This window comes from Pseudorasbora parva, chromosome 19, assembly GCF_024679245.1.
Source record: "Pseudorasbora parva isolate DD20220531a chromosome 19, ASM2467924v1, whole genome shotgun sequence".
NCBI classification, from domain to species: domain Eukaryota; kingdom Metazoa; phylum Chordata; class Actinopteri; order Cypriniformes; family Gobionidae; genus Pseudorasbora; species Pseudorasbora parva.
In genome coordinates this window covers 20,066,731-20,085,325 of record NC_090190.1, presented here as the reverse complement: position 1 = coordinate 20,085,325, position 18,595 = coordinate 20,066,731, and the positions used below count along the sequence as shown (strand labels likewise).

Here is an 18,595-nt window from a genome sequence, read left to right as displayed (position 1 = left end):
CGTGTGCAGCAGCGCGCTGTGTGTTGAGTCGAGTGCGTCATCCCTAACAGCGGGAAAAAAACTTTATTCAAAATAAAAATATGGCTTTTAATCAGATACAGCCATACATCTATGATCCGGAATCAGACCCAGAGGCTGCAGTTGAACAGGAGCAGCAGCAAAAACGACTAGAGCAGGACGTCTCTATGTGGTACAAGTTATACACTAACTATATAATATGCTTAGCGGCTTGTGTTATTTACATATTTATACTTGAATTATATCGTCGTATTTTTGTCTTTGAAGGTGTACATGTGGGAAGTGCAGTTGTGCACGTGTGTTTGTGTGTTTAAGCGTGGTTTGTGTAGACAGTAAGCGGACTAAAAAAAACACAGACATTTGAAGCAGTCTCACTCACCCTTCTAACGTTGGGACTGCTCCATCATTCAGCATTAGGCGATTGGGAAAATCCGGCGTCGAGCTGGGCCTTGTTTATGAAACAGTCGGCACCGAAATGCAGCGAACAGATATAAACATTCGCGCAACTCAGTTGCTGATCCGGAAAAGCAAATTACATCCACTGTTGCCTTAACGCGGGGTTTTGGGGAATCTGTGCAGGACTGTCTTGGTCTGGCAACCAAAAACGCACTTTTTTGGTGACATTGTTATGTGCTATGTGTAATTGTCACCTGTCCAGCATCCTACAAGCCAGCGCTTTGATGGGCGTTGCCTGTTACTTTCGCTCTCTCCCTCTCTCTCTCTCACGCGCTTCCGGTAGAATTGTCCGTAAGGCCCATACAAGGAAATTCCGCCCCCATTAACGTCAAAGGGGACGCATGATCTCAAAAAACTTGCCGAAACTTATGACTAACCGGAAGTAGTATTTTTGACAAAGAAATACTCCCATCAAACGTCCACCTTAACTTTTGAAACTTTGTCTATGTTTAGTATGGGATTCCAAGTCTTTAACAGTGTAAAAAGATCAGTATGCATGAAACAGCATTTCACCCCCCCTTTAAGGAAAGACAAATATAACATAAACAAACATCACAGACATGTTAGGCATCCTAAAATATGATTTTGTATGTCTTATGTATTTACATATTTCAGAATATAGCCCCTACCAAACTTGTACTCGGCGTTTAGACATAGGCTTACATTTGAAATTTGTTTTTTCAGCCAAAAAACATAAGGTTCATCATAATACAATGTTGATCCTCGTCTTGGCTTTAATCCGATCACTTTTTCGTTTCCTCTTTTTGCTTTCCTCCGACAAAACATTTGCTTTTTTTATCTTCCTGTGCTGCTTCGGCCATGACTATAACATCCGGCAAACAAACGATAGTTGGGCTTGCACGTCCGAATTTAAGGAAGTAGGGGTGGAAGTGACGAAATATGCCGTAAAGCAGTCGAATTTTGTAGTTCTTTTTGTTCTCAGGTTACTAACCGAAACCCGAAGTTTAAAAGTACGATTAAAAACGACACAGACCCCGTCAGGCTATGGCAGAGGTATCATTCAACCTATTGTAAGTCAATTTATCATCACGAGTCTTGAAAATTTATTCCGAAGGTTGAAAAGTTACCTGGTGCTGCTTTAACACAAAACCAGACTTCATTTGCCCCAATGGACAGCATATGTACACTGTTTAAATCATTCACTATCCCCTATATACTGCAGTTTGTGCCATTCGCCATGTAGAAAATAGTAAATGTGTGAACAAGTCACCAATTTTAGCCGCAGCTTCAGCATCTATTTATAATGTAGGGGACGGGATGCTTCAGATTCCAGAGAGCATTTGATTAAACAGAAAATCTGATGAGAAGCTGAAGTGCAGAGTGAAGTCATCAAAATCATTGATCCATATTGCCGGAAGCGAGAGACGGTAAGTTTTGAATGCTTATATCTTCTAAATGTGAATTTTGTCATTGTTTTGGAGCACACACTAGCACACTATGTTATAGATAACATTGAGGCTAACATCATACTCAAAGCCAAAATAATTCCAAACTCAATATCAAAACCAAATCCATTTCGATTGGGACTTTAAATGAAATGAGAATGCCATGTCAATAAAATGCAGTATTGTATGATGCCTTCAAAACATGCAAACCATTCCATTTTAACGGTATCTGCGCAAGAGACTAGGCTAAAATAATCTTGACTTCTTTGGGGGAGTTTTTTGGAGTTATTAGTTATTGAATTTTGCTGCTATGTGATTCTTTCTCATTTTCTTCAGAAGTTATGAGCAGATGACACATGCACATGACAAAGTGTTACTTTAACAAGATGGTTCTGTGAACACAAGACTCTTGTGAAAGGCCCCCGTGGTTACACCCGTCTAAGAAACCATGACTCTGTACTGTAGTCTGTATGTTGGGAATGAGAATGTATATACACTGCTGTTTGCATTATGATATAATCCATAAGCACTATTTCAGGCATGCCATAACATTGCTTAATAAATCATGACTTTACTGAATGACTCACTAGGATAATTTTCCCGAAGCAAGTTATTGTGCTTGAGTTATAAATAGCTCAAGGCTCCTCATAGTCTAAATTAGCATCATAAAGAAAGTCTCAAATCTACTTCAGCAGAGAATCAGCAAAAAAGCATTAGTGAGCAATTTCAGATGGAAATAATCTTCTATATATATCTATAGAAATTTACACAAGGAAGCATTTAGATGCTATTTGTCCCTAAAACCATGTGACCAATTTATAGCAATGCACTATAAAAGGGGGCAAAAGAAAAACTTGACAATGTTCCATTGCCCTAAATCCAGGAAACTACGATCCCAGCTGGGATTTGCATGTAAAGTGGGCAAATAAACAGAATGGTTTAATAAATGCACAGGCAAAAACATTCCCAGTCACTCTTTACCATATATTAGAGTGCTCATACATTTACTTTAAATGCTTTGACAACATACAAGCAAGAAATTTAGAGATTGCATTTTACGTTGTCAAAGCATTTAAAGAATATTATGACTGAATAAAATTAAAACTACATTAAGCAATAACTAGGTAATGAGTTAATAACTGCATGTTTTTAATTTTCCACAGTGCATTGAGTAGTCTAATAGTACTAAATAAATTGTAATTATTTCCTGGCACAACTTGTTAGGCACAACATACGTGTTAGCAGGTGTCATTCTTATTCTTATTATTATTGATAATTGAATGAATTGCATTTGCATGTAGTAATTAATGGACACTGTAATAAAGAGTTTTCCCACCTTCTCTTATGCAAAAAGCACAGTGTATCAAATGAAGCTGTTGGCACAGAGGCGCAGTTACCATTATAAAACACCCATGTGAATCTTAAACGACAAACAAGTTCAAAACCCACAGGATTTTTCAGCATTTTCTGGACTCGAATGTCGATCTATAGCAATGGATGTCCCTGTAATGTATTTCTGTATTTGTTTAGCTCTCGTGTGATGATCGGTGAGTGGGTATCGATCGCCTCACCTGCCGTTCCGCTCCTGTCCCAACAGCTCTGGCTTCGAGATGTTCTGGGGTGGCTTAAAATGCGATAGAAAAGAGCTACAGAACTGTCGCAATGTCCCAAATTGCATTTTCACCAGCCCCCTCCTCCCTATCCGAACCCAGTAGTCTTTCACTTGAGGAGACGACAACAGCACACCCACAGCCCCACGACCGCTACATCCGATGCGCTGCCGCGTCGATCAAGTCCCATATTTTCCCGGAGATCTGATGGATGTGCGCCTCATGCTCCAGCCCTGAGGTGCCTCTGCTGCTGCGGCTGCTGGGAGCGGGGGATGGATTCTGTCTGACGGCGTGCCAGAGAGAGAGAAAAACAGCGCTGCATTTTTACCGGCTGGAATTTCTGGAGCTGCGTCCATGCGCCACCGTCTCGCCTCGGAGAATCAGACAAACTGGAGCAGCACAGACTCTCACACACATCATTCCTGACGCGCACGCACAGGCTGCTTTATTACACGGGTCTCTGGGAGAGATGCGCAAATGGGAGCGTGAATACGGCGTACTGTTCCAGTGAGCTCTTACAGGGGAAGTAGAGAGAGGCAAAACCCAGTGAGCATTTTTAGGCTATAGGGCATATAGCCAACCCTAACATGCTGTCTAAGCAGTCAGTTTACTAGGTTTTCAGACACAGCCAGAGCGCCGGGGTCTATTTCAGCAGACGCTCTAAGCACTGGAGCAGCGCGCTCTACAGTGCACGAGTGATATATGCAACAACTTCATTTGGCTTCAACTTATTTTATATTTTACCTCACCGATGCGTGTTGGAGTTTCTCACTTTAAGAGATGATAGGCTATTTGAAGAGGACCTGGCAACACGGGGGCATTTCTGTACTTGGCGAATCGAATCTCCTTGAGCGTTCTGATACGTGAGTATATTTAATTTTGTTTTCTAATGTTTTTTGGAAGCTGCTAAAATCTATAACCGCATTTTACAGGACATTTTCTCGATTTTTCATCCACTTCTCTCTCTCCCTGTCATCATCATCATCATAAGAGCTGATCATTATCATTAAAGTAGGCTACCCATAAAATCAAAAGGGACCTTTCTTGGTTTATTTAAAGGGCACATAACACACAGTTTCTTCTCATGTTAATGTTGAGTAGGCTACCTATAGAGTAGTATTGCATCCTTCATATCTCCGATGAAGACAGATACGCCGTTTTTTTCCGAAAACAGCTGAACTCGTGCAGAAGTGCAGCGGGCGGAGCTAAAGAGACACGAGTGTGCGCACACACAAACAAACACACAAAATACATTATGGCATTATCCCTGGATAACTGTTGATTCACTATACATTTGTGTTGTTTACATTATATAACTTATGCGTGGATTGCCAACAAAACAGACATTTGATGCAGTTTCATTCACCACCTGCGGTTTTGACTTCGGAACAAACAAACACACTTGCAGAACTCCATTGCTGCTTCTGAAAAAACAAACTGCATCCACTGTTTCCTTAATGTTGGTTTATTGGGTTTTTTGGGAAGCTAAAAAAATGGTTTCATTTCCCTCACAACCAAAAACTTCTTCAACCCACTTCTTTAGTGATGTTGTTGATTTTGTGGTGTAAAAACAATATGAGAGCACTGTCGACAGCTTCCGTAACCCGAACGAAGCTTGTTGATGGGCGTACATCGTTTTTAGTCAGTTTTTGCAATCTGGTGTGGACGCAGATATTTCTTGAAACGAGGAAAAAAAAAGATCGGATTGGGAAAGCGCTGGCTTCGTGTGGACGGGGCCTGAATTTCCCAAAAATTCATTCTACTAATCCCCACAGATTTCGTGCTCACATCTGAAGCGCACACACAGCCTACCGTAATAAAGCCGCATCTGACATGATACAAGTGCAAACATTTGCTTCCTTTTTCCAGCTTATTATTGGTCAAATACACTCAAAGAATTATCAGTGCACATCTGGAAAAGTATTAACGTAAACACAGTCACAAACAGTTCAGGAAGAACGAGTAACAGGAACAGTGTTTAGGATCCATGCGTCCGGGCGTCTTAAAGGGACTGCAGTCATTTGTTATTCAATCTACAAAAAGACAATCGATCAACTGCTCTTGACTGATCAACTTGTGTAACTTTAATAGTTTCATCTGTACGCTATTGAATTTTTTTTACAAAGAACATTATCCAATGTTGTTTTAAATGTAATTACTATGCATTTTTTTATTTAGTTTCTTATCTGAATGTTAGACCTACCTGAAAAAATAAAGCAGTCTATTTAATTTGTATCTTCTATTCAATTGCATTTATTTGTGTTATTGTTTTAATCTGTTTATTTGTTCTTATTTTATTACTGTTTACTCTTCTTTTTAAATTCAATTTACCATTCGAAATCAAGCTTTCTTGTGCTGTGTGTAAGCTTTTGCAACACAATTACCCCATTGTAAAAAATACATTGAGATAGCAAAAATTTGTGAGATAATTTTAATAGTAATTGATCAATTGATCAATAATTGTTCAAATAAAAATGATGCCCAACCCTATGGAACATGCTGGCCACATGAATTTTTAGTAAAAAATAACAATGAATAATAACAAGTTCTGTTGTCATATTAAGCATCTTATCTTATCTTATTTTTTTATTTTTTATTTTTTTTACTGTGGTATCAATTTAGTATCGATATATCGATATTTTAGTCTGGTATCGTATCGAAGTCATAATTTTGGTATCGTGACAACACTACGTCCAACTTGTTTTTTCTTTTGTATTTTTGCCCTGTTTTTTTTTTGTTGTTGTTGTTGTCTTGCCATGTTTAGCATGAGAATCAACTCTTTAACAGTGTAAATAAGTCAGAATGCATGAAAAAGCATTAGATCCCCCCCCCCCAATTTGAATATTGCAGTTTTATTATAAATGGTTTGTCTATAGCACATCATCATTTTTTTAATTTATTATTTATTTATTTTTTCATGTGCTTTTGTAATCTTTCACCAAAATATCTTCCCCTCACTTTTGTTGTGTAAAGGTGCCCTAGAATGATTTGCAACAATATGTTAAATTGTTCTCTGATATCTACATAGAGGGTATGTGGCTTATTTAAGGGAAAAAAATAGTCCAGACACAGTTTAAGAGGTCCATTTACAACAATTTAAATTGTCCCTAGGATGTAATGCTCTGTTTTTGCCTTATTTGGAAGGGTCATGAATATTAATGTTGAGCTCTGCTCTGATTGGCTTATTTCAGCAGCTCACAGCTCAGAGCAGTTCAGTGAAGCGGCTCGTAAGTAATGACCGTCCTGACACAACACAGACCGACTAAATGAAACTTTAAGCAAAACATCTCAAATGGAGATTGATAAAATGCAGCTTACTTGTTTATTTGGTGCTTTCAGATCATCCGCACGCGAGAAAGAGCTCGCGTTCATGCGGTTGCCAGATTTCAGTGATTAAATCCCCCAAACAAAGCTTTTCTGTAATAAGAAACCCGTATACACTCCGTTTTTTTATCTAAACATGTCCAATCTGGCAACCATGCACGCGAGCTCTCTCTCACGCACGGACATTCAGCCTATATTTTAGACTTGTCTTTTTTTGTCAACAATATTGCATGTTTATATAACGTTCTTATACAAACAATCTTGAATTAAATTGTTGTGGGATCCGATTATAAATATCAACCATGACTGTTGACATTTTTTATCTGTGGGAAGGGTATGTAAAATCCTCAGGTCTCCCGAACAGCCTGGAACATGAACAGTGTCCATGCGAGCAACTTGTACCTGATGATTCGCTCCATTTCCGCCTGTCAATGAACATGTTTGGACAGATGCAAATGTTGGGGGCGTGCATATAAATGATCCCCAATTGTTGGCATTATGTTGAGAAGCACTTTTTTTTCCAGTGGAGATTTAGATTCACGAGATTTACATAAGAAGTAGGAGGCAATGATGTTTGAGACTCACAGTATGTGATGTCCATGTACTGAACTCTTATTATTTCACCATGGCATGGTTAATTCAATTTTTCATTCTAGGGCACCTTTAAAATAAAGATCCCAATTAGATCATTATTCTAAATAGACAACTAAACAAAATAACATTTTAAATTTATGATAAAATGTTAATTGCTGCAGTCTATTTAAACATTTATATATATATTAATTGTTTAGAAAAATCAGTTTGAAAGAATGATTCAATGACTCACTCATAAAGACTTCACTTGTTTCATTACTGAATGAATCAGTGTTTTGAGCGAATCTCTTAAATGTTTACATCTTTGATCATTTGAATTATTGCAACACAAATGATGGTTGGACAGACTGTTTATGAAGCAGTTTCATAACTATAGCTACATGACAAAAGCTCTCTCTGGGTCAGTGATAGCAACGCAGATTTGAATGTTCGCTGTGATCGTATGTGTCAAATTTTTATAGTTTAGTTTAATTCCAGGGCCCCACTTTATATTAGGTGGCCTTAAGTACTATGTACTTACATCAAAAATAAGTACAATGTACTTACTGTGTTCAAATTGTATTGCAAAACACCTTTGCTAATATTGAGGTGGATACGGGTAGAGTTAGGTACAGGTGTGGTGGTATGGGTGAGTTTAAGGATAGGGTCAGGTGTAAGGGAAGTGCCAACTGTGTAATTACAAATGTAGCTACAGAAATGTATTACAGACGTAATTACATGCAGGTATTTTCAAAATGTAAGTACACTGTCAAAACATATATGTACACAATAAGTGCAGTGTATCAAATGATTAATTACAATGTTAGTACTTAGTAGTGAAGGCCACCTAATATAAAGTGGGTCCAATTCCAGTTTTAACTTATGTTGCCCTCTTGCTTTTATCCACTATTAGTACAAGCTGTTGTAGCGGACACTGACTGAATGATGGCAAAAACCTTACTGATGAATTTTATGAAGTTTATTGTTCAATCACACAAAAAAGAGCAATCTGTATTTTTACTCAAAAAAAAATCAATGTAAGAGCTGAATAAAACACAGTACAAGAAGTGCGCATTAAAGCACTTCACGTCACATGATTTCAGCACTTTGACATGCAATCCGAATCAATACACTGATTCATAACCGTTCAAACATTTATTTGAGGATTGAGAACAAACACGGAAGAGAACACCATGCTCAAAGTCTTAAATGCTCAAGCTCTTTAAACCCATACGATTCAAAGCCTCAGATTACTATTGTTCATCATTCACTGCTCGTTAAAACATCACACGATTACTTTATCTGGACAAACTCAGTATCATCAGAAAGATTAAAGACTCCAGCTTCGATATTTGAACACTGTTTATGATAAAACTGGGTTGCAGTGACATTCATTTCTTAATTTATGTCAGGAGTACATTATTATCGATCCGTTATGAACGATATTTTGAATAGGTTATCAGACTAACGTTCATTCTCTCTCGTCTGCACTAGTGTTGTCACGATACCAAAAGTATGACTTCGATACGATACCAGACTAAAATATCGATATATCGATACCAGGGATGGAAATTAGCACCCGCCACCAGCCAAATGCGGGTGATTTTGAGTTGTGGCAGGTAAACTCGCTTCACCTACCGGCCACCGTGGCGGGTAAATAAAAATAACATACTGTTTCCCCTCTTTATAAACTGTGTTCAGTGCATGCAAGTGCGGCTGTATGTCCGAATATGACCAGTCGTTTTCGCCGTCATTACCCAGATGTAGTGCCAGAAGACGCGAATAAGAACTCGCGCGCAAATATTGAGTTATCTTTCGAGTCTTGTGCTTAAACAGACAAACTCACACAAAAAGTATGCCAACATGTTCATCTTGATGAGTATTCTAGCAGACATAGTCTGAATATGCCTTAAGTGAACTTTATACAGTCGTGAAAGATGACGCATATCCCTCTATAAGGTCTTAAAGGGGAAGTCGCCTTTACTCTGTTTAATGTCAAACAAAAGGACATCACTCACTGCTCTTGATTGAATAGCTTTTGTAAGTTTATTAAGGATTAATCTTTCATTTAAACAGTTAAATATGCAGTTATTTTACATTTGATTACTTTATTCAATTTCTGTACATTTCTGCAGGCCAGTAGACCTGTACATTATTATTTAATACACACATGAGTGAGGTCAAGTTAAACATTTTAGTTTGAATTTAATTTTATACTGTGGGTTGTTGCAATGTGCTAAATAAATATTTGCATAATTTGTAATTGTAACTTTACTAAAAATCAAGGCATTGCAATTGCATTAATTAATATTAAAGTTTCAAATAATAAATCACAGTCATAGCATTAGCCATAAATGCAATGGATAATTGGCTAAATTTCTTTTAGTGCTTCGGTTTCAGCCAATAATTTTTATTTTGGTGCATCCCTACTGACAATGTTCTGCTCGGTGTGTCGTCAACACGCTTCAGGAGATGCCAAAACTAGTAGTTTCATTGTTGGTACTAAAAACCTAAAACTGGAAGCCATAAAAGATCACAAATCATCCAAATGCCACATCCAGGTAAAAAAACACAGAGCCCTACTCATTTAATGAAATGTATATCAGTTCATGGTTTGTGTGTGTATTAGAGTGAAAGAAAAACATTTCAGTATTTCATTGAGATTTGAGATTAAATAAACAGCTTAAGTAGTGTAGAGCTTGTAGTATTAATTTTCACGTGCAGTTACACATTGTCGGTTATAAACAAGAAAGTGGCTGGTTAAAACATTGAGTGGCTGGTAGATTTTGAAATCCACCAGCCACTGTGGCCGGTGGACAAAAAAGTTAATTTCCATCCCTGATCGATACTAAATCGATACCACAGTAAAAAAAAAAAAGAAGATAAGATGCTTAATATGACAACAGAACTTGTTATTATTCATTGTTATTTTTTACTAAAAATTAATGTGGCCAGCATGTTCCTTAGGGTTGGGCATCGTTTTGATTTGGCTCAAAATCTGAGACACGTAGGACTGATCGGCCGATCACCGATCAGGGCCGATCATGCAGAAAATCGGCCAATTACGATCCCTGTCCGATCAATCGGTGCATCTCTACAAGATACTTATCAAAAGCACGTTTGTGTTTTCGGTAAGTCTAACTTAATTTACGCTGTGGAACAAAATGTCAAAGTTTCGCCCATGTATATTTACCACGACAGGCTTTATTTACAAGATAAATCGATAAACCCTATTCATAGGACAATCTCGCAGGAACCAGTAGCGAATTATGACTTCCGGGTTCTGACGTCATCCCTGCACCACTCTATGGGAGGGATGTTGTTGGGCGGGTTTGCATTGAAAAGCACATGTCGGCAACCATAATGTTTCTGACACTGAACAAACAGCAAGAAGAAATCTATCTGACACATACCAACAATTAGGGTATAGGATTAATTCAGAACTTGCTCCATCTACACCCTACATCTCACTTCAACTACTAAAATAGATTGAATAATTTGTTGAAAATTTTGAGCAGTCAAAATGATTGCCATCATTACCATTATCTATCTGAGCTCAATGTGTGTAAGTCCATCTGACACTGATGTGGCCTGTGTAGTCGGTGCACTTTCCTCATTAGTTCCTGGACCACTTACAGACCCGTAATGACATGCTGGAAAGAGTCTGATGGGATCGCTAGTCCACTTTATGAGTCAGACCAGAGCTAATGGGTATTGCTGCTTGTAGCTTAGTAGTGAAATATCTAGTAGTGAAATATTACTACGTAAGCAACCTACTATTAACCCCAAGTATTGTCCAGAAACCATACCCTTAGTGTGCTTCAAATCTTAAAAGTATATTTTTGAAAAACTGTACTTGACCATAATAGCATTAATAAAATAAAAGGCTACTTAATAGGGGTGCTCTGATCGATCGCTACCGAATGCTATTGGCCGATAATCACTTCTAATGATTGACTTGACAATCTCTCAATTTGCCGATCTCATGCCGTGAGAGCTATGGCATTGCATGCAGTGTTGCCGTCTCAATCTCTGTCCAGCTTGGCTAAAATATTTATAATACTGAAAGGTGAGGTACAATTTGTGTTTTCTATTAACCCCTTAAGCCCTAAAGAGTTGTCTGAGTGACATACACAAAAGTAAAGACCCATAACTTCCAAACAATAGTAAGGAGAGTGAATAGGTAGGTATCATTTGTTAGCACACTTTTCATATTTTTTTGGACATTCTAATGCTGAGAAGCTGCTAATAAAAGACACATAAAAAAAAAAAAAAAAAGTTTTTTTTACAAATCTTTCTTATTTGACATTCAATAACTCCGGAAGGAAATATTGGAGCAGAAAAAACTAAGTTCCTAGAACTTCCCGGTGTGAAAGTCCCTATTATTAGAGGCATATTTTAAAAAACATTTTATTTAAAGAAGAAACCAAACCAATGTATAGTTGACATTTGAGGATTAATTATACAGAAAAGCATGTTTTTTTTATTTTTTATATATAAACATATGGCATGCAGTTGCTTCAGAAAATGGCATAAAGGTATCAAAAACATCATTCATTATAATGTCAAGGGAATATTCGACAATTATGTTTTTTGTCATAATTGTGTAGCCCTACGATAATTCAGCACTACTTTGGAGATAATCATAATGGCTACATTCATTGTAAAGTTATGCTAACACTCTAAGCTTTAAAATGACACCTATTTTGTGTTGATCAATGCAGTAGTTTTGAAAAATTCCAATTTCAAATTTCATAAATAACTTACAGAGTATATATACAAATACCTAATTTGTCTGCCAGAAGCTAGTTATTTTAGTGTAAAAAGTTTTAAATATAGACTTTTTTTATTTGTACAAAAAAACATTGCTGTGCTTTAAAAGGCCTTTATTAACACCCTGGAGTCATATGGATTACTTTTAAGATGGATGATGCACTTTTTTGGACTTCAAAATCAGGTACACCATTCACTACCATTATAAAGCTTGGAAGAACCTGAATATTTGTTTATATAATTCTGATAATGTTCGTCCGAAAAAAGATAGTCATATCATATACCTAAGATAGTATGAGACTGATTTTTGAGAGTCCTTTTTGTGTGAACTATGCCTTTAAGAAGCTAAATTTGTCTGTTTGAATTTTACAGATGGTCCTAAAGATCTCAAACATTTGTATTTTCCTGTTTATTAATACTTCTGTAAATTATATTCTTAATTCATCATCTCAGCATTATTCCCACTCATTTGCAGGGGCATTTGCTTCACACACACCTTGGCACAGGTTGTATGCCAGATGCCCCTCCTGACACAACCCAGCACTGAGAGTGCTGGGACACATTCACACTCACACACAATCCTATAATTTGGCATATCCAATCCACCGTCTTTGGACTGTGTGGCAAACCGGAGCTCCCGGAGGAGAACATGTAAACTCCACAGAGAAAGGACTCCTGGCTCAGCTGGGGTGTGTGAACTCTTGCTGTGAGGCAACAGTGCTACCCACTGAGCCACCATGCCACCCAAGTGATATTCTTAATTACCAAACCTAAAATGCCCATAGCACTACAGATATCAAATGCATGTCCTGAGAAAATAGCTAATAATTCCTGAAACAAAAAAAAATCTCTATACACTTCTCCATATGACAATAACAAAAAACATTTTTCTGTTCTATGTATTATCAATAATAAAAACACTAAGTAATTTCCACGCCAAAAATCCTTTAACAAAGCATCCTCATTGAGACAAAACCTTCTGAGCGCATCAGTCCCACACATTTTACATTGTCTGAGGCCAAGCAATGTGCAGGAATATAAATATCTCACCTGTCTGAAAGGACCCCTGAACCGTTTCTGAGAGGGTCCTGGTTTGCTCTGGCTGGGCCTCCCCTTACTTTGGCTTGGGGCCCTGATCTGGACCCCTCAGGACCACTGTAGAACCACGCTCCCGACTTGGTGAGGATTTCTTGTTGTTTTCGGCACAGGTTGCATACCCACATTACCTACACAGAAGATGACACATTAAGATTAAGGAAAAAACAGTCAGTAAGAACATAAACACACCAAGATGTCCAGGTTTTATGGAGGTATGAAGTTTTAACTATTCCTTATTATCATACAGATCAGAAGCGACTCTGGACACACAAACGCATCTTAGAATTGCCTTAAATGATTAGTTCACCCTAGACGTGCCGATTTTCGATAATGCGATTTATCACGATAGTGATATGCACGATATTGTTATCGTGGGCACTTTAAAATATCGTAAATAATAATTTATTAACAATTTATAATTTTTTTTATAATGCACGCAAGAATACTTTGCCCATCAACCGTATAAATGCTCAACACCGCTGTATTCTCATCAAAGGGACACGCGCTCAGATATAAACAAGCCCAACGTGCGTTTGCACATGACTGAACCGGTGAAGGAGACGGGCTGCTGAAGTGCCGCTCAGTGACAGCAGAGGGCACTGATGAACTGCAGAATGCAGTGGTTACCCCGGAAACCCGCAAACAAACAAAAACTGCTTGTAGTTTTTAAAACAGCCATTCCTTTTTTGTAATCTCAATGTTGTTCATCACAGCACCAAATACTTAATACTAAAGACTATTTCTTTTCAAACTTAAAAATTATGTTTTAATCTGGACTACAACATGTCCTAATAGTTAGAACTGTTCTAATTATTTGATATTGTTCAGTAAAACTTTGAGACATCCGACTTCATTATTACCAAACTGACAATGAAAAATACGTATAAAGAATTAATCATTCTAAGTAATGTTAATTTCTTAGTTACTGTTTAGTAACATTACAATCAAAATCAAAATAACTTTTTATGGACCTAAGATAAAACTAACAATGATCAGTATTCTTAACTAACATTACCAAAAACATTATACTTTCTGTACCAAATGTAGCTGTTGCTCAATCTTAATTAATGCATTAAATAATGAGACCTTATTTGTTAGCCTACCTGTTGTTCTTTATTGCCTAATTCTTTTGCACTTTAATCTGTTTAAAAATTGTACTTTTACAGCTCTGAAAAAAGTCAAGAGACCACATAACATTGATTTCTCATTGTTTCTCAATGTTAAGTGCTCTCTTAAAAAAAATTTTCAGAGCTGTATATATTTTTGGTGGACTATTGTATTTAAACATTCAGTTATTTTTGTTATTACAAAAATAGTTCTTAAAGCTGTTATGCTATGGCAACACTTTTTTTGCAACTTATTTCAATATCGTGATAATATCGTATATCGTGATAAAACTTCAGCAATTAATCACAACATGAAAAATTGATATCGGCACATGCCTAGTTCACCCAAAAATTAAATTTATGTCATTAATGACTCACCCTAATGTTGTTCCACACCCGTAAGACCTCCGTTCATCCTCAGAACACAGTTTAAGATATTTTAGATTTTGTCCAACAGCGTATCTAAGTGTAGGCACACTATTATTATTTTTGGACCAAAATGTATTTTCGATGCTTCAAGAGATTCTAATTAACTAACTGATGTCACAGATGGACTACTTTGATGATGTTTTTATTACCTTTCTGGACATGGGCAGTATAGTGTGCCTACACTAAGATACGCTGTCGGACTAAATATAAAATATCTTAAACTGTGTTCCGAAGACGAACGGAGGTCTTGCGGGTGTGGAACGACATTAGGGTGAGTGAGGCATTACAGGGTAAGTTCACCCAAAAATGAAAATTATTTCATTAATTTCTCACCCTCATGTCGTTCGACACCCGTAAGACCTTCGTTCATCTTCAGAACACAAATGAAGATATTTTTGTTGAAAGCTGGTGGCTGAGAAAGGCTTCAGAGAGGCCTCCATTGGCATTCAGTACATTTCCACTGACCTACTCACAAGACCCATAAAGGCACTAAAGACGGCGTTACAAAGTCCATCTCACTACAGTGGCTGTACAATAATTTTACAATGCGACAAAAATAGTTATTGTGCGCACAAAAATCAAAATAACGACTTTATCCACCAAGTTATTGACGTGAACTCGACGCATGCGCGAGAATATGACGCAGCTCCGGCGTTCGAATCATAGCATTCTCGCGCATGCGTCGAGTTCACGTCAATAACTTGGTGGATAAAGTCATTATTTTGATTTTTTTGCGCACAAAAACTATTCTCATCGCATTGTAAAATTATTGTACAGCCACTGTAGTGAGATGGACTTTGTAACGCCATCTTTAGTGCCTTTTATGGGTCTTGTGAGTGGGTCAGTGGAAATGTACTGAATGCCAATGGAGGCCTTTCTGAAGCTTTTCTCAGCCATCAGCTTTTAACAAAAATATCTTTATTTGTGTTCCGAAGATGAACAAGGTGTTACAGGTGTCCAACGACATAAGGGTGAGTAATTAATGAAATAATTTTCATTTTTGGGTGAACTAACCCTTTAATGTAGTATTTATTTCTTCAGAATGTTCTTTTAGAGTATTGGAAGTTGTGGATTAATTCCACTGAGGAAAAGAATGTCATATCTATTCTCAGAATAAAGATAAAACAAACACAATGTAACTATATATAAAGACTATTCACATGAGCATGTTTATACTAAAGGATTTATACTTTCATTAATTTGATACGCTTCTCCACATAGAACAGACATGCCAACAAGTTACCTGATGCAGCCTTATATACACTAGCTAATATACACTAGCTAAAGCAGATTGGTCTGGAGCGAGGTTTATGTAAGGTAGCACGGGGCGGTCTGAAATTTGCCCCAATTCACCTTTCGCCACAAGTTTGACTGACAGGAGATCTGACCAATCACGTTGCCAAATCTGACTGACAAATCTGAGTTAGTAGATTAACGTTGGTGAACTTGAACTTGAATAACGGTGTGTACTGACATCTTTCCGTGGTTGATTTCTTTTACTGTTCATTCATGTTTATTTGATGCTTATCAATGAACTAGAAGGAAGTGATGATTGGTTCATGAACAGCTTTAAAGGGGTGATGAATTGAGGAATCAACTTTTCCTTGAGCTTTTGATATATAAAAGGTCATGGTAATATAAGATTATCCTGTAAGTTTCAGAACTGAAAACTTCCCTGTTAGTCAAAGAAAAGCTTTTATAGACACCAGGCTCAGCAAACGGTCCTGTGCTTCATACTGACGTCAGTGCGCAACGAAACACCGCCTCTACAGAATAGCCCCGCCCACCGACTCATGGAGGGCTCGTGCTACCTAGTCAACAACAATTTCATGCCGAGGAGGAAGATTAAGATATTGCGCTGTTCCTGGTTTTGGAAGAGCACAGTTGCTGCATAAGCTTCCTTCTGATCCTAATATTAGGAATGAGTGGTTGAACTTTATTTTTAATGAAGTTCCAGCTCACGTTGGGAAGACCGTGGTGTTCACTTCATTTACATTTACATTTAATCATTTAACAGACGCTTTTATCCAAAGCGACTTACAAAAAAGGGCAGAGCAATAGAAGCAACGAAACAAACAAGGCCAACAACCTGTAAGAGCTGTAAGAAGTCTCAATTAATTAGCACAGTACACAAATTTATTTTATTTTTTTTATTTTATTTTTATAGCCATCTACAATAGCCACCTACAACAAAAACTCACGTACGCAAAATTACGAACACTGGATTTTGATAGCCATGATAACAACCCATTAGGACTAAGGCTGTTGCCCCAACTGTTGTCGTTAAGCAGATTCAGTGGCCCAATGGGTTGGTTTTGTATGGCATTCTAGCTAAACGCGCAGCAATAGTCATCTACAACAAAACACGTACGCAAAATACAGAACACTGGATTTTGATAGCCATGATAACATGGCTATCAGAAGGAAGCTATCAGAAGGAAACTTCAGCTCACTGCGGGATCGTTTGTAAACAAATCTCCGGTCGATGCTGGATTTGGATCTGACAGAAATGGTGCAACACACCGATGTGAGTAAAACGTGTTTTTATATGTAATAGTACTGCATTGTTATAGCTCGTTTTGCTTATGTGTACGTGTCTAACAGAACATACCTCAGCACGCTGGACCCAGACCAGTATTGGCCAGGGCTCACAAAGCCGGGTAGGCCGATGAATCTCATTATATTCCGTTCTTGTACTGCTATTTTCTCTCTCTCGTTGACATCTGAAGGGCAGCGCGCGAGCGTCGAACGTGTATGTGTGCGCGCGAATCGCGCTTATATCGTCGGATCTTGTGGGCTATGTGTAATATAAAAATAATAGTCCAATCAACCGCGTGTCGTAAGACATAAAACATTGTGTTTGTTTGTTAAAAGCCGTTTACGAGCCCTGTGATCGAGAAAATCATTCTGGGTGCTTCTCCCTCATTCTCTCCTCTCCGTCATGTGGACTGACAGCGGAGCTTAAGCTCATTAAATGTGCAAATATTATTATTATCCAAGACTCCAGTGCGTCACACCCATCAGAACCCAGCGTTTTGGAACGAGCCTCAAAACCAGTGTAGAAAATAGCCTATTACTTATTAGTTATGATGTTTTAGAATGTAAAAAACACACAAACGTCATTAGTTGACCTCAGACAACAGTATACAAATTTTTTTTTAAAGCCAGTTCATGACATCTTTAACTGAGGTGCAACAGCGGTCACAACATATTAAAGAGCCACAAAAATGTCTTAAAAATTACAAAATTTGACAGCTGAAATTTTGTTTCATATCAAAAGTTACTTGCTCTGTCCTGTCTGTCGGCGTGTTGTCAGTGTCCTCTTCGCTCAGCCATGTATTTTCTCTACATGAGAACATGTATGTAATGTGAGAGTGCCATGGCTTGTCGGACATGGCAACAGTAACTAAAAGGGGCGGTCTTTGTGAACGGTCAGTTGCCCAACTTTGCAGCAGAAAAAAACATGTTTTTTATAGTTCCCATAAAATACCAGTTATCATTAATTTCCAAAACACAAATGGTGTGACAGCTAACATCATACCTGTCAACGCCCATTTTTGCCGAGAGTCTCCCATATTTCACACCCATCTCCCGTCCCCCTCCCGTTTTGTAATTTCTCCCAGGAATCTCCCGTAATTTGTATGGCTTAAACCTCATTCTTTGAATAATCACATCAATATGTTATTTCAAGGTTGTTCAGTTGCCAGATCTTGTATGAAACGCTAACTCATACAATTGACACATCACACAAAGTTCAACCCATTTGTGACCTTGACCTGGCAACCTAGTTGCACTGTTGATA

The 18,595-nt window shown here is 37.8% G+C and overlaps 1 protein-coding gene across 8 annotated transcripts in view; it reads right to left on the bottom strand.

Annotated features, from left to right (window-relative positions):
* Positions 1-18,595, bottom strand: part of rims2b (regulating synaptic membrane exocytosis 2b) — a 241,805-nt gene that overhangs the window by 161,106 nt on the left and 62,104 nt on the right. For all 8 annotated transcript variants that reach the window (XM_067426681.1, XM_067426679.1, XM_067426682.1 and 5 more), the window contains exon 4: positions 13,211-13,386. In XM_067426681.1, coding sequence (XP_067282782.1) covers positions 13,211-13,386 — 176 coding nt within the window. The remainder of the gene's footprint in view (positions 1-13,210; positions 13,387-18,595) is intronic.